At 43.8% G+C, this 27,153-nt stretch overlaps 1 protein-coding gene across 1 annotated transcript; it reads left to right on the forward strand.

Annotated features, from left to right (window-relative positions):
* The first annotated feature begins 1,775 nt into the window (after positions 1 to 1,775).
* Positions 1,776 to 26,254, forward strand: LOC149441804 (uncharacterized). Its single transcript, XM_089656873.1, has 10 exons — positions 1,776 to 1,787; positions 2,178 to 2,372; positions 5,843 to 5,905; positions 12,690 to 12,758; positions 13,893 to 14,066; positions 17,435 to 17,556; positions 17,869 to 17,925; positions 18,065 to 18,148; positions 22,661 to 22,713; positions 25,794 to 26,254. Exons 1-9 carry the CDS (start codon positions 1,776 to 1,778, stop codon positions 22,674 to 22,676), a joined length of 792 nt encoding a protein of 263 aa, XP_089512999.1. The 3' UTR covers positions 22,677 to 22,713; positions 25,794 to 26,254.
* The last annotated feature ends 899 nt before the right edge of the window (positions 26,255 to 27,153 follow it).

Here is a 27,153-nt window from a genome sequence, read left to right on the forward strand (position 1 = left end):
TGGGCTCCCTCTTCCCAAATAGGGGTAGCAGAGCATGCGGCCACCCCAAAGGCCTGGGAGGTGTGGGCACTATCTTGGGTCGCATGTGCGAAGCGGGCCAACTTCTTACTGGTAGGCACAGAACGATCTTTCCCAATCTGGAACATCATCAAACTCCGCAGGGGAACTTCTCAAGCGCAGAAGTAGTCTAGATAGGTGGTAGCAGCACTGGCTGAGAAGGATTATGTAGCAGGATGAAAGTGGAAGCATGGAGCACAGAAAGAGAGCTGTCACATACCAGAAGTCGGACAAACCCCCCCATTTTATTTTTTGTTTTTAGCCTACCCCAACATATTATATATTGTTTTGTTGTTTTTTTTTTGTTCTTTAGCAATTTTGGATGTATATATTTTTCCCCTTTAATTTATATTGGATACATTTAGTAAAAAATTAGATAGGGAAGCTTTTTTTTTGTAGATTTTCCCAACATTGTGTTTACATAATTTACACCCCCCCCCCTATACATTTACTCCAAAATATAAACCTCAAAGTCAGCTGATTAAAATGATAACACATTAGTGCGACTTGTAACGTAGAGTAATGATAAAGTTTAAAGTGAACTTATGCATGTTACTTGAGAGGAGCTTTATACCCCTTTTGACGCTAGATTTCAATACATGCAGGGAGAAAAAATGGTTTGCATACGTTGGTAGTATAGCATTAAGATACGAAGTCAAGTTGATGAAGGCACAGATTAACCCACAACAGACATTTTCACAGATTTACAATCGCTAAAACATGGAAAGACGTTGCTTTCACTTACGTTATCCAGATCATCCAATGCCACTGTTGTGACCTGAGGATTAATCTGGAGAGGGAATATATATATGTGACGGAGGGTAGGCAGGACAGAACATACGGAGCAGATGGCAAACACACAAAGCTTTATTGAGACAAAATGACAGTCACTCAATGGGGAAATTGCAGGGAGGGTGACCTCGCCAATAGGGGAACAGCAAGGAGAGGGTCAAAACACTTGTAGTCCAGCCCCACGGTGCAAAGGTAAAGTCTCTGCAGCAGAATGTAATCCAATGGGGGGGGGTAGGGGGGCAGCTCAGGAACAGTTCAGGCAAAACAGGGTAAAGCATACGCTCACGGATCCAACAGAGTGCCTGGTCTACCAGGGGTAAGATAGTATGACACAGGTACCTGTTGGAGTCCGGAGTAGGCGTGGTGTCTCTCCCTTAGCTGGGTCTCAGGCAGGCTGGCGTGTGCGGTCTCCCCCCCTTTGGCTGGGGGTCTCAGGCAGGCTGGCGTGTGCGGTCCCCCCCCCTTTGGCTGGGGGTCTCAGGCAGGCTGGCGTGTGCGATCTCTCCCCTTTGGCTGGGGGTCTCAGGCAGGCTGGCGTGTGCAGTCTTCCCCCTTTGGCTGGGGGTCTCAGGCAGGCTGGCGTGTGCGGTCTTCCCCCGTATCTTTGGGGGTCTAGGCAGAGTTCGCAACGAGGGTCCCGCCGCAGCTGGGCTCCCTCAGTGGCTGCGCGGCAGAGAAGATGATCGGGGAGCCCGGCTTCAGCCTTCTTAAGCTGATGCAGGACGCTCTCCGGTCGTCCTGGCAACTGTGGGCGGGCCAGGGCCGGTGTGCCTCGTCGCCCGGCAACGAGGCATGCCCCCTGGACATGGGCCACGCTTCTCGTGAGCGCAACATTTGTCCAGGGACATCCGCAACATACAGCTGGAGACGGGATAACAGTGGGGGGTAATTACGTTAATGGAAATGGGGGCATTTGGCAGGGTGACATGGAGGGGGAAGTACGTTAATTGAATTTGGGGACATTTGGCAGAAGACAGTAAGGAATGCATTAAGGATGTACTTCGTTTGGACACGAGGAATTAGTGAGGGGATTAAGTGAGGGGATTAAGGCAGAAATTAATCATTGGCAGAGCACCTATATTGTGACAATATATATATCAGCACAGTGGCTACATGGTTTATATAAATATATATTTATATGGCAGCACAGTGGCTACATGGTTTATATATATATATTTATAGTGCAGCACAGTGGCTACATGGTTAGCACTTCCACCTGGGAGCACTAGGGTCGTTGGTTCGAATCCCAACCATGGCACCACCTGCCTGGAGAACCAGCAGAGATCAGACTGGGGGAGGTTATATTCTGTTTTTTCTTCTCTCTTCAGGAAACAAAACAGAAGGAAAGTGGCAGCCCTGGGGAGACCAAAGTGCCCAGTCCACCACCCTCCCAACCACCACCATCACCCAGCCATCAGTACAGCGAGGTATTTTTAGAGGCATCCCAGAGGATCCAAGCTACAGAAAACAAGCTGCAAAACCTGAGCCAGGAACTAAACTGTCTGAAGCTGGAAAAAAAGAGGGTAAGGTTGATTGTGACCGATTTATTATTGTAGTTCTAACACCATACCAGAATCATTCATGGAGGTAAACTAGGTGCATCGTCTCACAGATGCGCTAACTCAAGAAGTGATTACAATCGCTTCTAACGGTGAAAGGCAACTATTTCAGTTGCAGAGTAACTTAGTGCGCTTGCAATTCTTATGCGGAAAACAGAAAATTGAATGACAGATACTTACCGTAATTTTCCTTCCTGACGAGCTCCATGTCAGCACAGCTGGGTAAGGGCTCTGCCCCCCCCATGCTCCAGGACCTAATTCATAAATCTGAGCCCAGATGCAGCCTCTGTATTCTGTAACTAGTCGTACCAAGCTGGGTAGGAATTGTGCTGACATGGAGCTCTTAAGGAAAGGAAAATTACTGTAAGTATCTGTCATTCCATTTTCCTGAGAGCTCCATGTCAGCACAGCTGGGAACTAACTAGCCATACAGGGGATTGATACTGCTACACACTCCTCCATTCTGACCAAAAGCAGAAGCCAGGATGCCTCTGCCAAACTCAACTGTCATTAAGACTGCTCCTATACAGTAATTAGCCATGAACGTATATATTGACCCCCACACATAGCTGCCTTGCAGATAGTGTCTGGGAACACCCAGCCTGCTGCCACTTGGGTGAATGTGACAGTGATGTGATCCTCCTGGCACAGCCAACACTTTCAACTTGTAGGTCAAGGAGATGAGCTTCACCAACCAAGAGGCAATAATTTTACTGGAAGCCGTGAAATCATTACATGCTCCACCTGGAGCTCTGACTTCCTAATGCCAGATGTTGCCTTGATGTAACATTTTAAAGCTTGGCCCACATCTGATGGGCTAACTTCTTGGGTACTCCCCAAGATGAAGGAAGGACTTTTTGTGGTCCTAGGGCCACTTACAATAGGCTCGATCTTGAGCATCAGCATGAGTACCACCCTATCTGGGATGAACATAAGCAAGGGCTCTTTAAACCCCAGGGCCACCAATATGAACACTCTTCTGGCTGATGTAATTACCACCAGGAAAGCAGTTTTCAGCAAGAGGTACAACAGGGGGCCACTTTGATTGAAGGCCTTTGATGCAAACAAGTCCAGCACTAATGGGAGATCCCATTTCACAAACAACAATCCCTTAGGTAGGTTTCAACCAAGATGCAGCTTGAAGAAAAATATAATTGATTGTTGGATGCTCACTGTATGCCGGTGAAGGCAGAGATAGCTGAAATGTGGGCTCATCGCATACTTTTTTTTTTTTTGAGAGACTGGAGTGCACAAAGAAATATAAAAGGATGTCCTATATCCCAGCAGGCAATGCTGGCTACAGTAGTCATCCACAGGTGACTCCTCTACCTTCTCTGGGAATGCTGGTGTTTTGAGAGGGTTGCCATAAAGGCACAACAGTAAAGCAAACATGAGAAGCCACCAATAAGTAACGTCATGTGTGAACACACAAAGTATTACTTCCCACACGGGAGAAAAATATATTTTAAAAATATTCTTCCCAAATATATTAACATATATTTGAAATGCTACAATTTTGGCCATATTCAATATATGTCCATATATATATACCGTATGTTGAAATGCATTTTTATTACAAAATATCTGAAAAATATTTTTAAAAATACATTTCAAATATACTGTATCTAAAAAAAAAAAATAGACAAATCTACATTTTACATACAAATATATGTAAAAATATATGTTAAAATTATGTTTTTATATATTATAAAAAATATGAAGAATATATTTTAAAAATATATATTTTAAAAAATATATATTTTTAAAATATATTCTTCAGAATTTTTTAACATATAAAAAAGTAATTTTAACATATATTTGTAAATGCATTCCAAACTGTAGTGTGTATTCTTAAAGATATACAGTATATTTGAAATGTATTTTTAAAAATATTTTATAATAAAAACGCATTTCAACATTGTGTGTGTGTGTATGTGCACACATACATACATATACACACACATACACACATATCCACACACACATACACACACACACACACACACACATATATAAATAAATATATATATATATATATATATATACACACATATACACATGTATATATATATATATATATATATACATATATATGTGTGTGTGTATATATATATGTGTGTATATATATATATATATATATATATATATATATGTAATATGGCCAAAATTATTGCATTTCAAACATATGTTAATATATTTGGGAAGAATTATTTTAAAATATATTTCAAATATATTTTTCTTCCATATGGGTTTGTGCACCTGTTATGCAGAGTACTACCTCTGGAGGATCTCGGGGTATGCACAGTGGCTGCAGGAAGCAAGGCACAACAATACCTAGCAATGCAGCATTTATTTGGATAAAAAGCATTTTTAAATTTAGCTCACCAAACCTCCACCATCCGACTGTAAACACCGGCACTGCGTGGGTGTGCATGCCTAGAGGAGACTCTGCTGACACCGCTGCCCACTTCACATGGACCCAACGGACCCCCAGACAAGGCTGTTAACCGTGATAAATGCCACCCCGAGGACCAGCAGCAGGGCTCCCTGGATTGTGGGTCATTTAGCCAGTACACCAGAGGCCGCATGAAACCCACACGCATGGACAGACAGCCAGCTCTTTAAGCTAGGTTCACATCTGTGCGGGTGATGCCGCTGCAGATCCACACGTAAATCCATACAGCCGCTTCACCCGCCCAGAGAAATGTGGACCTGCGGGCGATTGCCATTAGTTCTAAAGGCACGCCGCCCGCACTGGAAAACACAACCATACTGGGAACCTCAGTTCACGCGTGGGCTGCGTTTTCGGAAGAAGTGCAGGGACTTCTTCCCTTCGTGTCATGGGAACAGGAGTCCATTCAAATGAATGGGCTCTCGTGCCTGTGCAAAACACAGCCCGCATGGCTGCATATATGTGAACCGGGGCTAACTCATACATTTGAGCCCACCTGCAGCCTCGGCGTTCCCCTTTTTTTCCTCCCATGTGCTCCTCTGCCTGGCTGGTCTTAGGTCCTGGAAGCATGGAGGGCGGGGGTGGCAGGACCCTTACCCAGCTGTGCTGACATGGAGCTGTCAAGAAATAGTGCTGAAGTCACAAGCAGTTGCAAGTAGTAAATAGCTGCATCGCAGTATAAAATGGAGATGCACAATAAGGAATTGTTTCTACAACTGAAGGGAATATGATTATATAACACAAAACCTCAGAAAATGGCAAATTTGTATTAATAAGTGCCCCCCAATGAGTCCTAATAGAGTATTAGGATTGGTTTATAGTTTTGGAGGTTCAGCTTAGGTGACTAGTTCATAAAGAAATAGAAAATTTGAATAGGATGCACACTTGGCATTCAATGATGTGTGGGCTTGTAGTTCCTTAGTAGCTAGAAGGTAATTATGGCTCCAACTTTGTGTTTTAACAATCTGTTTTCATCTTTTAGGAAAATAAGATCCATGATGACACCTTACAGTCAACGGAGGAGACAGACCAACAACTCAGAGATGTAAGTAAAGATATTGGGGTTGATTTACTAAAAGAAATTAGACTGTGCACTCTGTAAGAGCAGTTGCTCCAGAGCTTAGTAAATGAGCAGAAGCTCTGCTGACTTCCATCATCCAATCATGTGCAACCAAAAATGCTGTTTTTTTAAATTTTCCTTGCATGTGATTGGGTATTCTTGGCAAAGGGAAGCTTTACCTCATTTACTAAGCTCTAGAGCAGGGGTCTCCAAGGTTTCTTAACAAAGTGAAGGTTTACTATCCCTAAGACCCTAGAGGGGCCAGACTGTGGCCAGTGGGAGTAGAAAACTCCCCAGTGTCAGTGGGAGTAGACAATGTCTCAGGCTTGGTGCTCAGTGCAAATCAACTTACATAGTGCCTGTGGTCAGAAGGAGGAGGATCAATGCCCCATCATCTCTGTCAGTGGGGGGGGGGGGAGTAGTGACCCCTCATTGGTGTTAGTGAGAGGAATAGTGCCCTATCATCGGTGTCAGTGGGATGAATAGTACTCCATCATTTGTGTCAGTGAGATGAAAGGTACCCCATTATTGGTGTCAGTGGGAGGAATAGTGTCCCATCGTTGGTGTTAGTGGAAGGAATAGTGTCCCATCATTGGTGTCAGTGGGAGGAATAGTGCCCCATCATTGGTGTCAGTGGGAGGAATAGTGTCCCATCGTTGGTGTTAGTGGGAGGAATAGTGTCCCATCATTGGTGTCAGTGGGAGGAATAGTGCCCCATCATTGGTGTCAGTGGGAGGAATAGTGTCCCATCGTTGGTGTTAGTGGGAGGAATAGTGCCCCATCATTGGTGTCAGTGGGAGGAATAGTGCCCCATCATTGGTGTCAGTGGGAGGAATAGTGCCTCAGAATTTGTGTCAGTGTGAGGAATAGTACCCCATCATTGGTTTCAGTGGGAGGAATAGTGTCCCATCGTTGGTGTTAGTGGGAGGAATAGTGCCCCATCATTGGTGTCAGTGGGAGGAATAGTGCCCCATCATTGGTGTCAGTGGGAGGAACAGTGCCCCATCATTGGTGTCAGTGGGAGGAATAGTGCCTCATCATTTGTGTCAGTGTGAGGAATAGTACCCCATCATTGGTATCAGTGGGAGGAATAGTTCCCCATCATTGGTGTCAGTGGGAGGAATAGTGTCCCATCGTTGGTGTTAGTGGGAGGAATAGTGCCCCATCATTGGGCACAGGTGTGTCAGGAGGGAGGAGTTTCTCCTGCTGTCAGGTGCTCTGAAGGTGCTTCAGCTGCTGTGTGTGAGAGGGGAGTGTGGTGAAATCTTTCCCAGCTCTCCTGGCCCCTTCCTGGGTAAGCCATGGAGGCCAGCGGGGCTTCTCCTGCTGGGAGCTTGCAGCCATCCCCTGGGCTGACAGGTCTGCCTCAGTGCAAGCCGGGGCTGCTGATCTATCTGCCCCTGGTGAAGATGGAGTCACGGAGTCCATTCGGGAGAGATTGGTGACCGGGATTAAGGTCCTGAATATAGAGTGAGACAAGCTCTACAAACTCAGAGCGGAGTTGAAGCAATTGCGAAAGGTCCTTTTATGCTGAACTTCTTGGGAGGAAAGAGCTTGATCGTGGCAAGATGAAAAGCTTTTTGGACTCTACTCCAGGTTTAAATGGTGGAGATGTTCCACTGATTAATTTGACAGAGGTGATCACAGTTGAAGAGGTGATGAGGGCAATTGAGCAGCTAGCCATCAAAAAGTCACCTGGACCAGATAGCGTGTGTTTTACAAAGCTTTTAAGTCTACTCTGGCCCCGCATTTAGTAGCTGCCTTGCTGAGGGGACTCTTCCCCCTTCCATGAGGCACTCAGCTGTGATTCTTCTGTCAAAAGGTAAGGATCCTTCGATGATTGAGAATTGGCGCCCCATCAGCCTTCTCAGTATCGATAGAAATGTGCTGGCAAACATACTTTTCTGGCACTTATTGTCAGTAGCAGAGTCTTTGCTTTCTCGCCATCAGCACTGTTCGGTCCAGGGTAGGAACACCTTTACAGCGGTGTTAGCTGTCCGGGAGGCCCTGGAGCAGTGCAGGGCTGCAGGCTGGGGAAAGTATTTGCTGGCATTGGATCAGGCAAAGGCTTTTGATTGTGTCAACCATGAGTACCTGTGGCTGCTCCTTAGTAAGTATGGCCTGTCAGGTTGCTTTGTCGATTGGTTGAAAGTCTTGTATAAGGGGGCAACAAGCTTCCCTCTTGTTAATGGTTGGGTTGGGCAGTCCTTTGAGGTTTGCTCTGGGGTCCGCCAGGGTTGTCTTCTGAGTCCCCTGCTCTATGTGTTTGCAATCGACCCCTTCATCAGGAGCTGAAAGAGCAGCAAGTTGTGTGGGATACCAGTGGGGCTCTCTGGTGAGCCACCTTTTGATGGTTGTTCCTATGTGGATGATGTATCAGTGATTGTCACTGGGACGGATGAAGCAAAGGAGGTGGTCTCTCTGACATCACGCTACTCTGAAGCATCAGGCTCCAAGATCAATCAGGATAAGAGTAAAGTTTTCTGGATGGGAAAGGAAGGTGAGGTGTTTGATCTCCCGGACGCCTTTCCAATGCACCAGGAAAAAATTAAGATACTAGGCATTGAATTTGGACCCGGCTGTCACAGATCGCAAGATCGCCGCCACCAACATGCGACAATCTCACGATCGCGACCTCCAAATACGTCACGATCGCAGCGTCAGGCCCCGGACCTTCTCACCAAACTTGTGACCAAAGGACTGGCCAATCTAAAACCGCGATGTGACGGGCGTAACAATGCCACACCCTGCACAACTATTTTTCAGCTAATGGACAACAATCTATGTACCGGCAGCCTGAATGCGCTTGTTACTGGGTCAGGTTAATTACGCAACTAACCCTTCTTCACACTGCCACCACCTCCTTTTTATCAGAGAAAGAGGGAACTCGGGGTTCAGCTATAACACTATAATGATTGAAATAATTGTCTGTATAAAACGGTCCGCAGGCCGGTTATACAGAGGTTAAAACAAACAGTAGCGTTCTCTTAAAAGGCAGGGATTCGTAAATTGCAATTGAGAGCTTATAGAAACAGTTCAACACTTTCAGAAAGAGAGATTTATTACTAAAAGGTCAAACGGGTGCAATAAAAATATTTACAGAAAAGATGTAACTAAAATATATATATACACACAAAGAACCATAGCACAGCAAAGAGATAACAAGGAGAAGTTAAAGGGTTAAGTTACTTGCCATTTAAGCCTTTGATGTAAGCAGATCCAAGTTGCAGAGCGAAAGGGTCTCCCCAGGTGGTATTGATGTTAAAATGGCAGATGTCTTTAACTTAACTCACTGAGGCCTGCTAGCCTGTTTTTAAAATGTCCCAGCAGGGGGGTGGCTCTGAGTAACTGACCAATACTCTGTTTAGGGAGGGATCGTCGGGCGGAACCCTAAATTAGAACTAACATCTTTCATAATTCATATTCTGGTCTGTAACTTAGCTGCACGAGTGATAGTCCCCACGCGGGTATATTATTACACAAACAAGTCTGAGGATTATTTAGATATGAATTATGAAATTATATGCTGCACGGTTCACGAGATCTATGTTTCTGCTTCCCTGAGCGTGCAAAACAAGTTGAGTGACCTATTAAATGATTTGCCTGCTCATCGCCCATCCGATGATATGTCTGGCTTTTATGTTTGTCTCTCATATTCCAAGATATGAGACATAGGATAAAAATTGATTTGAGGAATGTTCATTTAATTCTGTCACCTACGCTGCTAGGTTTTATGAGGTTAAAACCTCTTTCAATTCCTGGGAAAGCTGCCTTATCTCTGTTACTAGGTGAGACATTACACAGGTTCTTGGGCAGAGAGGCTCTGTCTCTCTTGGAGGGCTTTGTAGCTCTGGGCCCCCTGCTGCTCTAGCCTGCCAGTGACCCACAACCAGATGTCGCTGTGGCTGAACAGAGAGGAAAGGGGGGAGGATGAGGGAAAATATATTTCAGGATGGTTAGTCCCTTCGCCAAGATGGAGGTTGAAACCAAAATGGTTGAACCGCGTCCATCTCTGATGCCCACTTTTGCGACACTGGCGAATATGACCTTAAAAATTGGGAAGGCAGGCTGGAAGTTGCCAATACTAGGATGATCAGCTGGAAGAGATGGAAGCTATCTCTGAGGGAAAGATTTGATTAAGACTTACCTGATTACAATCTTCTTGAATGTCAGGTTTGTCTGCATCTTGCCAGTGTTTTTCTATGCTAGATTATCTAATGTGTTCTTCCAGATGTTGTGGGGGGAACAGACTGAACCTCATCAAGAGGAATGTCCCCTATCTGTCCAGGAGGGAGGGAGGCTTAGGTATGGTCAACCCAGTTATTTTCTTTTCACTGCTTTCTCTCAACTTTAACATTGGTAATATGCTTGCAGTGGAAACTCCTGGATAGACAGGCATGTTTAGATCTTGGTTTAGGCCTTTTCTATGACTTTGGGAAGTTGGCCAAGTGAAAAATCTCAGAGATCATTGTGGTCCGCTTCCAGCCTACGTCTCTCCGTGCCTGAAGTTGCTGTGGCAGTGGCGATTGTCAGCTGTAGATCTCAGATCTGCTCCGAGGAAAGTCCTTATGAACCGGGTCTTGAGTAAAGTCTTTCATGACCCACTGGCCTTAAGGGATTGCCCAGGTGAAATTATGAGGGAAGGGTTAAGACTGATTAATTTGGATAAAGTCCCCCTTAAATTTAGGGATCTGGCCTCCATGGGAGGCTCTACAGTATCCTAAACCTCACTTCTTTGAGAAACTGTATGTTCGGGGCAATTTGAAATATCGCAGTGAGATGGATCGTGGTTGTCCTTGGGAGGAGTGTGCAGGTGAGGAGGAGACTATGGACCATTTTATGCTTCATTGCGCTCTTAACATAGAGGTATAAAAACAGGTGGGGCGGGCCTTTAGTGTTCCTTTCCTCTTTAGGCTGGGTTATGCTGAGAGGGTGTACCGAGCATTCAACACTGGTGGGGCTTTTTGTTTGGATACACTTTTTTTAGTTAGCCTAGTAGTCCGTTATTTTACCTGGAACGCACAGTGTCAGGTCACCACTCGGCATAAAATCCTTCCTGTTCAGGTGGTGGTGTGTGACATTTTGCATTAGGTGGGGAAGATTTGGGTGCTTGAGAGAGACATGCGGGGTTGGGGGGCCTGGTTGAAGGCATGGAAGGGTTTCAAGCCTCCCTGACTACCAGGAGTCTCTTTCCGGGGTGTGGCTGTCTGTCTCTTATCACCCTTTTTTCCTTGATGCTTAATTTTTGAAAAATGGCTGCGTACATAGGTGATGGGTTGTGCCTCTAAGGCACTCTCTGCTGCATTATGTAAATAGTTTTCTATAGTCTGAAAGTTTTGGTAGTTAATTATGTATACTGTATATTGTATTTATTCTGAACATGGATGTGCATTTCTTTTGTTTTCTTTTGAAGTATGACTGTACTATGGTTATGTTTTTTACTTTTGCATAACATTTTGTTGCTTGATTCTTTTCAATAAAAGATCAGTAGTGCCCCATTATTGGTGTCAGTGGGAGGAATAGTGCCCCATCATTGGTATCAGTGGGAGGAATAGTGCCCCATCATTGGTATCAGTGGGAGAAATAGTGCCCCATCATTGGTATCAGTGGGAGGAATAGTGCCCCATCATTGGTATTATAGGGAGGAATAGTGCCCCATCATTGGTATCAGTGGGAGGAATATTGTCCCATTGTTAGTGTCAGTGGGAGGAATAGTGCCCCCATCATTGGTATCAGTGGGAGGAATAGTGCCCCATCATTGGTATCAGTGGGAGGAATAGTGCCACATCATTGGTATCAGTGGGAGGAATAGTGCCCCATCATTGGTATTATAGGGAGGAATAGTGCCCCATCATTGGTATCAGTGGGAGGAATTGTGTCCCATTGTTAGTGTCAGTGGGAGGAATAGTGCCCCATCATTGGTATCAGTGGGAGGAATAGTGCCCCATCATTGTTGTCAGTGGGAGGAATAGTGCCCCATCATTGGTGTCAGTGGGAGGAATAGTACCACCTTTGTTGGTGTCAGTGGGAGGAATAGTGCCCCATCATTGGTGTCAGTGGGAGGAATAGTACAACCTTTGTTGGTATCAGTGGGAGGAATAGCGTCCCATCATTGGTGTCAGTGGGAAGAATAGTACCCCATCATTGGTGTAAGTAAGAGGAATAGTATCCCACAGTTGGTGTCTGTGGGAGGAATGGTAACTTATTGTTGGTTTCAGTCGGAGGAATACTGCCTCATATCAATGAGAAGAACAGTGCCCCAGGGCCCCATACAGGCATGCAAAGGGCCACATTCACAGTTTGGAGACCACTGCTCTAGAGCAACTGCACCTGCAGAGTGCAACTGCACTTTGCAAAGTGCACAGTCTATTTGCCTTTAGTAAATCAACCCCATTGAGTCCCCCTATTATTTATCATCATGCTTTCCTCACCCTATGTGTCTTATCGTACTATAGTCCTTCTATCCTACTTCTGCTGGCGTATCCAACCTAGGGGCGGACTGACCATTTGGAAACTCGGGCACCTCCCAAGGGCCCGGGGTCAGTAGGGGGCCCCATGAGATGCCCCTGGTACCTTTTTCATAGGCTTTTTTGAGTTTGGGCAAGGACACAGGGGCCCCATGATCCCCTATTGCCCGGGGGCCCCATGAGTTGTCAGTCCGCCCCTGATCCAACCCCCCTTCCCGGTCTCATCCACATACGCCATCCCCCTTTCTCTCATGTTCTCTCCTATGCTGTCCTTACTAATATCATCTTTCTCTATCTGTCAGGACATTTTCAAGAGGCTGTCAGATTTGGAGTACAACCTCATAGAACTAGAAGTGCACACTGAACGAAATGTACGTTTTTGTCAGTTCTTTATTCTATTTTCTCATTGTACCACAATTCATATTTATAGGACTGTTCTATCTCTGCATGGAATACGCAAATTAAAGCTGAATCCAGGCAGATATAAAAGGCACACATTAATGCAGTTCTGTAATCATTAATACATCATGGTGGTTTTTTTTTATAAGTGATGTAAATACCTCAATTTGACTTGGTATCCGCATGTCTGCAGTCCCTGTGCAGCAAAGTTTAGCCTGGGAGATGTGGCACAAAGAACATTCTGATAGAAAGAGAAAGCAGAGTGACAGAAGGATGAGCTGATCACTGTGCTGCTTCTCCTTTCACTGTCCAGTTAGAGTGAGGGGAGGGACCTGTAAGTGATAGTGAAACTAGAGCAGAGATACATCAAGTCTCTTCTCTTACTAGAGGCCTATGAAGGTATTAGGTTTCTAGCTGACCCCAAGTACCTGGACCATTCATTTATATCTCTGACATGAGCAACAATGGATGTAGATGTTTAAAATAAGCATTATGTTACATTTAGCATAGTTTCTATTTGTCTCTCCACCTTTGTATCAGTTTTAATCAGGGCTTTTATTCTCAGAGAAAAGGTGCAGGTACCCCCCCCCCCCACACCATCCTGAGTCACCCCTTGTCTTCATGCCTGGCCTACCTTGGAGCACTGACCCTTGTCTCTGCCCCTTATCTACCTCCTAGTACTGCAGAGCTAAGTATAACCTTCTGGTGTTAAGTAATGTGTATGGAATTGGTTAATGATAATAAACCCCCACAGCAACAATAGATCCTTTTCAACAAAAATAGACCCTTCCCCAGGGACCACAATACACCCCCAACAACAAAATATCTCCCAGTAGCCAACATCAATAGACCCTTCCCCCTCAGCATTAGATCCCCCAACAGTATAAGAACACCAGAGCAACAATAGATCCACACCAACAACACTACACCCCCCAGCTACAATGGGTCCTCAGCAATCAGCATTAATAGACCCTCCAGCACACCTAAGCCCCCTTTGCCAGTACATACATTCTGTGCTAGAGGTGCCAGAACTACGTTCCCCCACGTTCCTGCTGAAAAAAAAGCCCTGGTCTTAACCCCATTTCCTTTTTTTGTATTCCATATAGGCTGACAACAGAAAGGACCTTGCAGCAAAATTGGACAAAAACGCCTTTGATGCTACCACTCTGCAGCTCCAGCAGATGATTAAAGAGCTGGATGAACAAATGAGGTGCCGGGATGAAAACTGGAAGGTCACCATGGAAAAAACAAAACAAGACAATGCAGAGATGAAAAAGAAGGTAAGTATTTTTTTTCATTTGCATTTGCTCGTATAGTTATGTAGCACACATGGGCGGACTGACAACTCATGGGGCCCCCGGGCAATAGGGGGTCATGGGGCCCCTGTGTCCTTGCCCACACTCAAAAAAAGCCTATAAAAAGGTACCAGGGGCATTTCATGGGTCCCCCTACTGACCCCGGTGCCGCGGGCAGTGCCCGAGTGCTCGAATGGTCAGTCCGCCCCTGGTAGCACATATGTCTTCCCATATCACTGCACTGGCCAGCTCCCTAGGTCTTTAGGGCTGCTACACAAAAAAGCATTAGCGTAAAAAAAAAAAAAAAAAAATCACTGGGTGAATGTCACAAGTTTACCCAGTATTTTGGCTAATAGCTTTATTTCTTCAGACTGGCAGCTCCATCTAGTGGCCATAATGTAGAATTTTTCTGTTTTAGGTATTTATGGAAACTAGATGAAGCTGACAATCATAGGAAATAAAGTTATTAGGTCAATGAGTTTAAGTTATACAAACCTTACATTTACAATATCTCACAGAAGTGAGTCCACCCCTCACATTTCTTTAAATATTTGATTCTCTCTTTTCATGTGACAACACTGAAGAAATGACACTTTGCTACAATGTGACGTAGTCAGTGTACAGCTTGTATAACATGTAAATTTGCTGTCCCCTCAAAATAACTCAACACACCGCCATTAATGTCTAAACCGCTGGCAACAAAAGTCAGTCCACCCCTAAGTGACAAGGTCCAAATTGGGCCCAATTAGCCATTTTCTCTCCCTGGTGTCATGTGACTTGTTAGTGTTACAAGGTCTCAGGTGTGAATGGGGAGCGGGTGTGTTAAGTTTGGTGTTATCGCTCTCACTCTCTCATACTGGTCACTGGAAGTTCAACATGGCACCTCATGGCAAAGAACTCTGAGGATCTGAAAAAAAGAATTGTTGCTCTACATAAAGATAGCCTAGGCTATAAGAAGATTGCCAAGACCCTGAAACTGAGCTGCAGCACGGTGGCCAAGACCATACAGCGGTTTAACAGGACAGGTTCCACTCAGAACAGGCCTCCCCATGGTCAACCAAAGAAGTTGAGTGCATGTGCTCAGCGTCATATCCAGAGGTTGTCTTTGGGAAACAGATGTATGAGTGCTGCCAGGATTGCTGCAGAGGTTGAAGGGGTGGGGGGGGGGTCAGCCTGTCAGGGCTCAGACCATACGCCGCACACTGCATCAAATTGGTCTGCATGGCTGTTGTCCAAATCTGCCTACAGTCAAGCATGGTGGTGGGAGTGTCATGGTCTGGGGCTGCATGAGTACTTCCAGCACTGGGGAGCTACAGTTCATTGAGGGAACCATGAATGCCAACATGTACTGTGACATACTGAAGCAGAGCATGATCCCCTCCCTTTGGAGACTGGGCCGCAGGGCAGTATTCCAACATGACAACCCCAAACACACCTCCAAGACGACCACTGCCTTGCTAAATAAGCTGAGGGTAAAGTTGATGGACTGGCCAAGCATGTCTTCAGACCTAAACCCTATTGAGCATCTGTGGGGCATCCTCAAACGGAAGGTGGAGGAGCGCAAGGTCTCTAACATCCACCAGCTCCGTGATGTCGGCATGGAGGAGTGGAAGAGGACTCCAGTGGCAACCTGTGAAGCTCTGGTGAACTCCATGCCCAAGAGGGTTAAGGCAGTGCTGGAAAATAATGGCGGCCACACAAAATATTGACACTTTGGGCCCAATTTGGACATTTTCACTGAGATACTGTATGAAAAAAAATGGATAATCAAGGATAACCAGTTAAAACGATTGTCAATAAACAATAAGTAGACTCCTAAATACAGTGCCTTGAAATATTCATACCTCTTGAAATTTCCCACATTTTGCCATGTTACAACCAAAAACATCAATGTATTTTATTGGGATTTTATGCCATAGACAACATAAAGTGACACATAATTGTGAAGTGGAAGGAAAATGATAAATGGTTTTCAAATTTTTTTACAAATTAATATGTGAAAAGTGTGGTGGCATTTGTATGCAGCCCCCCAGAGTCAATACTTTGTAGGACCCCCTTTCGTTGCAATTCCAGCTGCAAGTCTTTTTGGGAATGTCTCTACCAGCTTTGCACATATAGAGAGGGACATTTTTGCCATTCTGCCCCAGTCTCAAGTCTTTTGCAGACTCTAACAGGTTTTCTTCTAAGATTGCCCTGTATTTGGCTCCATCCATCTTCCCATCAACTCTGACCAGCTTCCCTGTCCCTGCTGAAGAAAAGCATCCCCACAACATGATGCTGCCACCACCATGTTTCACGGTGGGGATGGTGTGTTCAGGGTGATGTGCAGTGTCCGTTTTCCTCCACACATAGCGTTTTGCTTTTAGGCCAAAAAGTTACATTTTGGTCTCATCTGACCAGAGCCCCTTCTTCCACATGTTTGCTGCGTCTTCCACATGGCTTCTCATAAACTGCAAACAGGACTTCTTATGGCTTTCTTTCAACAATGGCTTTCTTCTTGCCACTCTTCCATAAAGGCCAGATTTGTGGAGTGCTTGACTAATAGTTGTCTTGTGGACAGATTCTCCCACCTGAGCTGTGGATCTCTGCAACTCCAGAGTTCCCATGGGCCTCTTGGCTGCTTCTCTGATTAATGTTCTCCTTGCCTGGCCTGGCAGTTTAGGTGGACAGCCATGTCTTGGTAGATTTGAAGTTGTGCCATACTCTTTCCATTTTCGGATGATGGATTGAACAGTGCTCCGTGAGATGTTCACAGCTTGGAATATTTTTTTTATAACCTAACCCTGCTTTACACTTCTCCACAACATTATCCCTGACCTGTCTGGTGTGTTCCTTGGCCTTCATGATGCTGTTTGTTCACTAATGTTCTTTAACAAACCTCTGAGGGCTTCACAGAACAGTTGTATTTATACTGAGATTACATTACACACAGGTGAATTCTATTTACTAATTAGGTGACTTCTGAAGGCAATTGGTTCCACTAGATTTTAGTTAGGGGTATCAGAGTAAAGGGAGCTGAATACAAATGAACGCCACACTTTTCAGATATTTATTTGTAAAAAATGTTGAAAACCATTTCTCATTTTCCCTCCACTTCACAATTATGTGCCACTTTGTGTTGGTCTATCACATAAAATCCCAATAAAATACATTTATGTTTTTGGTTGTAACATGACAAAATGTGGAAAATTTCAAGAGGTATGAATACTTTTCAAGGCGCTATATAGAGAGTGGAAGATATATGGTAATCCTGACTTTTCCTGTAAGAGTCAAGCTTTGCCCTGCCCCTGCTATTAAAACCACTCATTTACTTGTATTTCTGTTCTCACCTTTCTCATTTCTTTACTCTACAGTTGGAGAAAATGGAGTTTGATGCAAATGAACAGCAGAAAGAGTGGAAGAAAAGTCACCAGGAACTGATGGAGCACTTTGAAGACCTTGAAGAGGAGGATGATGATGCCGCTGCTTTCAGGGAGTAAGTGATGCCATTAACTTGCCATCTCTTTCTAATTTCTGATCCCTGCAGTTCAGTGACCGAGCTGTCATAGACAGCTCCTGATCTCTGTTTATGATCAAAAGTCGGAGGGTGAGGCTTCCGATCATGTCACCCCTCTGTGAGAGCCAATCACAGTGATTACATAATCGGAAAGTCTCTCCTGTCTCCCAGCGTTAGGAACCAATTAAAGGGCTGCCAGGAAGGAGGCGGGAAAGTATTACATTTTTATTAGTATCATAATAGCAAAAAATTAAAAAAAAAGTCTAACCTCCATTTTTCTTTCTCTCCTAGGAAGAAGGCCGAATGCCTTTGTTGTACAAGAAGTTTGAATTTGAAAACGCTTAAAGCGTAAGTATATGACTGTTATACAAATGTTATTATTTATATGTATTTACCTTGACATTTCAGTGCCAGGAGCAGAAGTACATTACTATTACATTTTTTTATAGATTGTTCAGTTGTACTAACTTTTGCTTTTCTTTAACAGAAAATACGGGACCCTCCCAAATCCTCCATCAACTCCAACAACACAACCGGTCATTGCACTGAAGCAGCCAAGATTTAACGAACTGTAAGTATCAAGAAAAGAAGGGTTTAATGGGAAGGAGGAAGAAGCCTACTGCGAATGTTCATTTTTTTACCCACAGCTGAGAAGTGCTTATTGATTCGACTGATTACTTAGTTCACTTGGGTAGGAACTTCACCTGGCTTTGGGAAAATTAAAAGTCATCCACTACAAGTACTGTAGCTGCTGACTTGTAAGAAACCAGTTCTCACCAATCCAAGGAGTCCAGCGCTGTCTTCCATGCAATGGCGCCCCCGAGGCAGGTGCGGGGGGTGCGTCCCGCACCGGGTGACACCAACCGCACAGGGTGACACCGGACCCACTCCACGAAACCGATGATCCCCATAGGATGGATGGGATCTGCAGATTGGGGAGCATAATGGATCGGACTCCGATCCATTATGCTAAATCCGCAGATCCCATCCATCCTGCGGGGATTGTCGGCATGCAACCTATACGGGGTGACACCGGACCCGTTCCACGAAAAGGTAAGTTGTAAAGAAATATCTAAACAACACAAACAGCACTAAAAAATATTATGTAATGTGTTAGATCATGACATATATAAATAACATTAATAAAATTATGAATAGAACAAAAGTCCCACTTCAAAATAGGTGAAAAAAATATGTGAAAAAATCTTTTAAAAAAACTCAGAAAGTCCTCTTTCCAAAGAAATGTGCATCCACCAAAAATAGTGCTCAAACAATATATACCGCACTCACCAGATAATTATTATTATTATTATTACATCGAGTTTATATAGCGCCAAAGGGTTTGCTCAGCGCTGTACAATAGGGGGGACAATACATGGCACAGTACAACAATAACAAACAACGTACGAGGGGTAAGAGGGCCCTACTCTTTCGAGCTTACAATCTAGGAGGGAGGGGGTAGTGGTACAGTAGGAAGTGGCTGAGGGGAATGAAGTGGTGGGAGGAATGAAGGAGAATGGCCGTTAGGTGAGGGTGGGATAGGCTTCCCTGAAGAGATGGGTTTTGAGGGAGCGCCTGAATGTGAGGAGGGAAGGCGACAGTCTGATGGATTGGGGCAGTGAGTTCCAGAGGATGGGGGAGGACCTGGAGAAGTCTTGCAGTCGTGCATGGGAGGAGGAGACCAGGGAGCAGGATAGAAGGAGGTCCTGTGAGGAGCGAAGGGTACGGGTAGGTCGGTACTTGGGGATCAGGTTGGTGAGGTAGTCAGGGGCAGTGTTGTGAACAGTTTTGTAGGTCAGGATTAGAAGTTTAAATTTGATGCGTTGGGCAATTGGGAGAGGCAGAGGGGGGTGGCAGAGGTGGAGCGGTTGGTGAGGTGGATGAGTCTAGCCGCTGAGTTCAGGATGGTCTGAAGCGGGGAGAGCTTGCACTGGGGTAGGCCGGTGAGGAGGGAGTTGCAGTAGTCGAGGCGTGAGATAATCAGGGAGTGTACGAGTAGTTTAGTGGTGTCTGAGGTAAGTGAGGTAAGGAAGGAGCGTATCTTGGCGATGTTGCGGAGGTGGAGCCTGCATGTGTTTGTAAGTGATTTGACATGAGGTTGGAAGGAGAGGTTTGAGTCAAGAATGACGCCAAGGACTTTGGCTTGCGGGGCGGGATTGATGGTGGTGTTGTTAGTGATGATGGATAGGATGGGGGAGGTGTGGGCAGGGGGAAAGACGAGAAGCTCGGTTTTGGAGAGGTTAAGCTTGAGGAAATGTAGCGACATCCAGTCTGAAATGTCGTTTAGGAGGTGAGTGATGCGGGCGGAGATAGTGGGGGTGAGGAGAGGGGTGGAGAGGTAAATTTGAGTGTCGTCAGCGTAGAGGTGGTAGTTGAAGCCGTGGGAGTGTATGAGTTTGCCAAGGGAGGAGGTGTAGATGGTGATAGATAATGGTGTAGATAATGGTGAAAAAAACGCCTTTTAGGTATTTTTGGGATCCTAGACCCATTAAGTATGCCTCCAGATCTCCACTCCACCAAAGGAATGCCAACCTCCAATTTCCAGGATCACCAGACTCCACTCTCCAGAATTACTCACTATAATGTAGGGAAAAACAGAATAACATAGCGCAATACTGCAACACTTGGTTATATCAATAATCAAGTACCAGGCCACTCACATTCTTTAAGATAAAAATCAGCATTTTAATTGCATAAGATGAATCCACAATCGTCACAACACCAGGGTAGTTCCAGAGATCCCACAGTCAGCAGCAGATAACAGCATAGAGAATCTCCCATACACAAGATGGCCCCCAGGAACGTCGCACACCGTTGTGACGATTGTGGACTGTAGGAGGATGAAGGTGGGGTTGATGGGCTGAGAGTACATTATCTTCACCTAGGCATTTTTGCTACAGGCCTTAGGGCCTGGTCTGTGCACATTTGGCACAACCACTTTTTTATTTTTTATTTATTTATTTATTATTTCTCCCACGTTTTGTCACTTTCACTCTTATGTGTGTGTTTTATTTCCTCACAGGATGGAGGGTATGGGTCCTTGGGCCTGCCCTGAAGTCTAGGGGGAGGATGTGTGGCCTTTTGGTTCCTTCCTCCCCTGTCCCTAGGGGGTTTTCTCTCCGGGAGAGCCCCCTGACCAAGTACTGAGTGGCTGGCTTCGGCTGGCCACAAGGAACGATGGTCCGCCAGGCCTTTTGGCTAGGTGGACCAAATGGGAACCTTGTCCCTGTCAGGAGCTTCGTGCCCCGGGGAATCAGGGTAGAGGCCCAACCCCTTCGGGGGAAGGACAAAGCACACCCCTAAGTGCACTTTTTCGTGTGGTGTTTTGCACTTGCACTTTTTTTGTGATTCACTTACGGGTTTTTTCTTTTTTCGCACATTTGCGGACAAGAAAAAAAAAAAAATCCTCATCTAGGCATGGAAAATGGAGAAAATGGAAGTGAGCAACAAAAAAAAGTCACTTGCTCCCTGAAAAAAATATGACTGAGTAATAGGCTGGAAAAGATTAATGTTTAGAGGGTCTGTCTATAAAAAATGTGATTGTGACATTCACCCTGATATGACAAAGTCTGATCGTATTTTTAATAGAAGCTTCATAGAATGATTTCCTATGATCATCATTTCCATCTAGTGGCCATAATGTGGTATTTTCTTGATTGAGGTATTTCAGGAAAAATACCACATCATGGCCATGAGAAGGAGCTGGTTATCAAAGGAAATCAATATATTTAGCAAATTACCATCAGATTGTGTAATGGCTGGGCAAATTCTTGTGACATTCATCTATCTAATATTTTATAAATGGATCATTTAATATTATTTTTGGTTTTGGAAAATCCACTTTAATTACACTAAGAAAGCAAAGCACAGTGACTAGTGTGATCAGCAGTCATGTCTGTCGCATTAGGGTTATGGGTTTGACTTCCACCCAAGTTTGTGTGGGTTGCCCCTTCTATATTAGTAGCTAAGGTGTACGTATAGCCCCAAGCTTTTTCTTTAATGTTGAATTAAGTGTGAAAGGTTAGAAGGATCCCTGCTGGGTTATAATTGCTTTCTGTATTTCCACTATTAAACCTGGCCATAGATGAGTAGAAAAACAAATGAAAATTCAGGTCAATAAGCTGATCGGTTTTCACATAATAAAGTCTGTCCATTGCAGCAGGCACTCTTCATGCCACCATCAAAACTGAAGAAACAAACATGCTGGAAATTGTTTTTCTATTTTCTTATCATTAATAGGGTACTCGTTCAAGAGCTCATGACCCTGTCAAATGTGTGACATCTAATGAAAAAATCAATTGAAAAATATGGAAGAGCTCTGGGGCCATCCCAAAAATATTTTTAACACAATTCTGAGTTTGGAAGTCAAAATTCTGAGATTACAAATTTGGGCCATGCTAAAATTTATTAAACACAATTCTGAGATTACAAATTAGAATTCCAAGATTTAAAGTCAGGTTTCTGAGTTTGAAAGTCAGAATTCTGCATTTGAATGTTAGAATTCTGAGATTACTAAATTGGGCCATGTAAAATTTATTAAACACAATTCTAAGATTAAAAATCAGAATTCCGAGATTTCAATCAGAATTCTGAGTTTAAACGTCAGAATTTCTGATTAAAAGTCCAAATTTGAGTTTGAAAGTCAGAAGTCTGAGATGCCGCTACCATAGTGAAGGTCCAAATGCAGTTTGTCATGTTGATTCTTATGACAAATTAAAACCTTATGGCATTGCAATTAATGGCTGCATTGATGGTTACAGTCGTCATATTGTATGGATGGAAGCCTTTACTATCAATAGCAACCCCAAAATAGTTGCTAATTATTTTATTGATGCTGTAACTCTGATTGGAGATTGTCCAGAAAGGAAACGTGCTGATCTTGGCACAGAGAATGGACATATCAAACGCAGAAATTTCTAAGGCGCTCACACTCAGACAATTGGGCTGCAGAGATAAGTTTTTTTGTATGGAAGAAGTATAGCAAATTAAATAATTGAAAGATGGTGGAGTGTACTGAGGAAACAGAATGTACAGTTCTGGATAAACCTTTTTAGAAATATTCAGAATGATGGCTTTTTTACAGGAGACCTCCTCAATAAAAACCTCATACAGTTCTGCTTCTTAAACATCATACAGGTAAGTGTTTTTTTTCAAATATATGAGGCTAGTTCCCTTATAAGCTCTAAATGGAAAAATGTAATTTTAATATAATATATTTACTGCTATGTACAACTGGGGGAATCAATGCTGGAGAAGGATCTGGGAGTTCTGGTAGATCACAAGCTTAATAATGGCATGCAATGCCAAGCTGCGGGTTCTAAAGTGAGCAAAATCCTCTCTTGTATTAGGAGAGGTATAGACTCCAGAGAGAGAGATATCATTTCCCCGGTACAAGTCATTAGTGACACCTCATCTGGAATATGCAGTTCAGTTTTGGGCACTGATTCACAAAAAGAACATTGGGGAACTGGAGAAAGTACAGAGAAGGGCAACCAAACTGATAAGAGGCATGGAGGAGCTCAGCTATGAGGAAAGATTAGAGGAACTTAATTTATTCTCTCTTGAGAAGAGGAGATTAAGGGGGGATATGATCACCATGTATAATACATAAGGGGGGATATGATCTCCATGTATAATACATAAGGGGGGATAAGATCTCTATGTATAATACATAAGGGGGGATATGATCTCCATGTATAATACATAAGGGGGGATATGATCACCATGTATAATACATAAGGGGGGATATGATCTCCATTATAATACATAAGGGGGGGATATGATCTCCATGTATAATACATAAGGGGGATATGATCTCCATGTATAATACATAAGGGGGAATATGATCACCATGTATAATACATAAGGGGGGGGGGGGATATGATCACCATGTATAATACATAAGGGGGGATATGATCTCCATGTATAATACATAAGGGGGGATATGATTTCCATGTATAATACATAAGGGGGGATATGATCACCATGTATAATACATAAGGGGGATATGATCTCCATGTATAATACATAAGGGTGGATATGATCTCCATGTATAATACATAAGGGGGGATATGATCTCCATGTATAATACATAAGGGGGGATATGATCTCCATGTATAATACATAAGGGGGGATATGATCTCCATGTATAATACATAAGGGGGGATATGATCTCCATGTATAATACATAAGGGGGGATATGATCTCCATGTATAATACATAAGGGGGGATATGATCTCCATGTATAATACATAAGGGGGATATGATCTCCATGTATAATACATAAGGGGGATATGATCTCCATGTATAATACATAAGGGGGGGATATGATCTCCATGTATAATACATAAGGGGGGATATGAACTCCATGTATAATACATAAGGGGGGATATGATCTCCATGTATAATACATAAGGAGGGATATGATCTCCATGTATAATACATAAGGGGGGATATGATCACCATGTATAATACATAAGGGGGGGGGGAATATGATCACCATGTATAATACATAAGGGGGGATATGATCTCCATGTATAATACATAAGGGGGGATATGATCTCCATGTATAATACATAAGGGGGGATATGATCACCATGTATACTACATAAGGGGGATATGATCTCCATGTATAATACATAAGGGTGGATATGATCTCCATGTATAATACATAAGGGGGGATATGATCTCCATGTATAATACATAAGGGGGGATATGATCTCCATGTATAATACATAAGGGGGGATATGATCTCCATGTATAATACATAAGGGGGATATGATCTCCATGTATAATACATAAGGAGGGATATGATCTCCATGTATAATACATAAGGGGGATATGATCTCCATGTATAATACATAAGGGGGGGATATGATCTCCATGTATAATACATAAGGGGGGATATGAACTCCATGTATAATACATAAGGGGGGATATGATCTCCATGTATAATACATAAGGAGGGATATGATCTCCATGTATAATACATAAGGGGGGATATGATCTCCATGTATAATACATAAGGGGGGGGGGGGATATGATCACCATGTATAATACATGAGGGGGGATATGATCTCCATGTATAATACATAAGGGGGGATATGATCTCCATGTATAATACATAAGGGGGGATATGATCTCCATGTATAATACATAAGGGGGATATGATCTCCATGTATAATACATAAGGGGGGATATGATCTCCATGTATAATACATAAGGGGGATATGATCTCCATGTATAATACATAAGGGGGGGATATGATCTCCATGTATAATACATAAGGGGGGATATGAACTCCATGTATAATACATAAGGGGGATATGATCTCCATGTATAATACATAAGGAGGGATATGATCTCCATGTATAATACATAAGGGGGGATATGATCTCCATGTATAATACATAAGGGGGGGGGGATATGATCACCATGTATAATACATGAGGGGGGATATGAACTCCATGTATAATACATAAGGGGGGATATGATCTCCATGTATAATACATAAGGGTGGATATGATCTCCATGTATAATACATAAGGGGGGGGATATGATCACCATGTATAATACATGAGGGGGGATATGATCTCCATGTATAATACATAAGGGGGGGGATATGATCACCATGTATAATACATAAGGGGGGATATGATCTCCATGTATAATACATAAGGGGGGGATATGATCTCCATGTATAATACATAAGGGGGATATGATCTCCATGTATAATACATAAGGGGGGGGATATGATCACCATGTATAATACATAAGGGGGGATATGATCTCCATGTATAATACATAAGGGGGGGATATGATCTCCATGTATAATACATAAGGGGGATATGATCTCCATGTATAATACGTAAGGGGGATATGATCTCCATGTATAATACATAAGGGGGGATATGATCACCATGTATAATACATAAGGGGGGATATGATCTCCATGTATAATACATAAGGGGGGTATGATCTCCATGTATAATACATAAGGGGGGGATATGATCTTCATGTATAATACATAAGGGGGGGATATGATCTTCATGTATAATACATATGGGGGGGATATGATCTCCATGTATAATACATAAGGGGGGGATATGATCTCTTTGACAAACAAGCACATTAATTTGCCTGTTGCATGGGAAGCTTTTGTTTGATATTTTTTTTATTTGCCTTGTAGACCCTAATTCTTAAAATTGTTATTACAGGCCGAACTTGATGAAGCTGTATAAATTTGGAATTCTCACAATATGCAAAAGACAGGACAGCTCAGACGGAAGGCCTGTATTACTATATCTGTATCAAGAAACTCCATGGTGCAGTGAATACAATAATAACTGTTGATGCAGATGAAGTAGTCATATGCAAAGAAGAGTGCCTTCCAAAAGGTCGATACTCATGTGACCAAACTGTTTTTGAGTTGTGTTGTCTCATTATAGAAGAGAGTTCCTGGAGTACGGCTGAAGACCCCTGTTCTGCTGTTGAGACCACTGTTCTGCTGTTGAGACCCCTGTTCTGCTGTTGAGACCCCTGTTCTGCTGTTGAGACCCCTGTTCTGCTGTTGAGACCCCTGTTCTACTGTTGAGACCCCTATTCTGCTGTTGATTTATACCTTCAGCTGAGAAATAACATTCTTCAAAACTTTTGAATAATAAACTTACAATAGAGATTGGTTACCTAAATCAAATACTGGGAAATAAATATAATGTCCCTTGTTCAAAATTTAAAAAAATGTGGAGCTCATGTAGAGTTATTTTTAAATAATATCTGCTGGTGTTTCTGCCATGCAGGGAGATGGATATCTTGACTCAATCAACACCTGTGAATGTCAGAGTTGCCTACTTCCCATAAGGTGACTCCAAGTGGCTTGTTCATGTGGTGACTCCAGGCAATGCCTAGCCTGTAGAGTTCAGGCTCCACTTTACTAAGCTCAGTATTCTGTCCAACTGCTGGGAATGGTCTCTGTGACAGCATTTATGGCTAGCAGGGCCATGGATAAGGGGGTACCACCAGTCCTCCTGTACAGGTCCCAAGCCTGCAGGGGGGCCCAGGCAGCTGGGTGAATCCAATGTGGGCAGGGAGGGCAATCGGCATGACGGTGGGTGGGGGGTAAATACTAGATCCAATCCCCTGTATGGCTCTCTCTCTAGTAGCTGAAAGCTGGCTTCTTCTCCTCTTTCTCCCACTGACTCTCAGCTGCTCTCTCAGTAGAGTGAGCCATACAGGGGATCAGTTCCAGTAATTGCTCCCCAGTACACCCATCACCGTCTCTGTGCACCATATGTTTCTCCCTCCCAGGCTCCCCTGTGTGCAGTTCTGCCAGCTTCTCTCCTCTCTTTCTCACTGTCAGCTGCAAGCACACAATAGGATCTTCCAGGATGGAGAGAGGGGGAAGGGTCTAGTAAATATTTACCAGCCCCTTCCATTCTTGAAGTAACACAATGAGCGATTGGTACTGATCACCAGGGCCGGTGTCTCTACTAGGCAAACTAGGCAGCCGCCTATGGCACACTGCCACCAAGGGACGCCTAGGCGCAGCACAGGCCAACACTCTCTCTCTTTGTGGGA

Source organism: Staurois parvus, unplaced genomic scaffold (genome assembly GCF_062004578.1).
Source record: "Staurois parvus isolate SC_StPar_1 unplaced genomic scaffold, SC_StPar_1.0 ptg000946l, whole genome shotgun sequence".
Taxonomy (NCBI): domain Eukaryota; kingdom Metazoa; phylum Chordata; class Amphibia; order Anura; family Ranidae; genus Staurois; species Staurois parvus.

Bases quoted from the DNA above. Each gene is read 5' to 3' on its own strand.
- LOC149441804 (XM_089656873.1), top strand. The intron at 2,373-5,842 runs GTAAGGTTGATT...TTCATCTTTTAG, and splicing joins TGAAGCTGGAAAAAAAGAGG to GAAAATAAGATCCATGATGA. The intron at 5,906-12,689 runs GTAAGTAAAGAT...TCTATCTGTCAG, and splicing joins CAGACCAACAACTCAGAGAT to GACATTTTCAAGAGGCTGTC.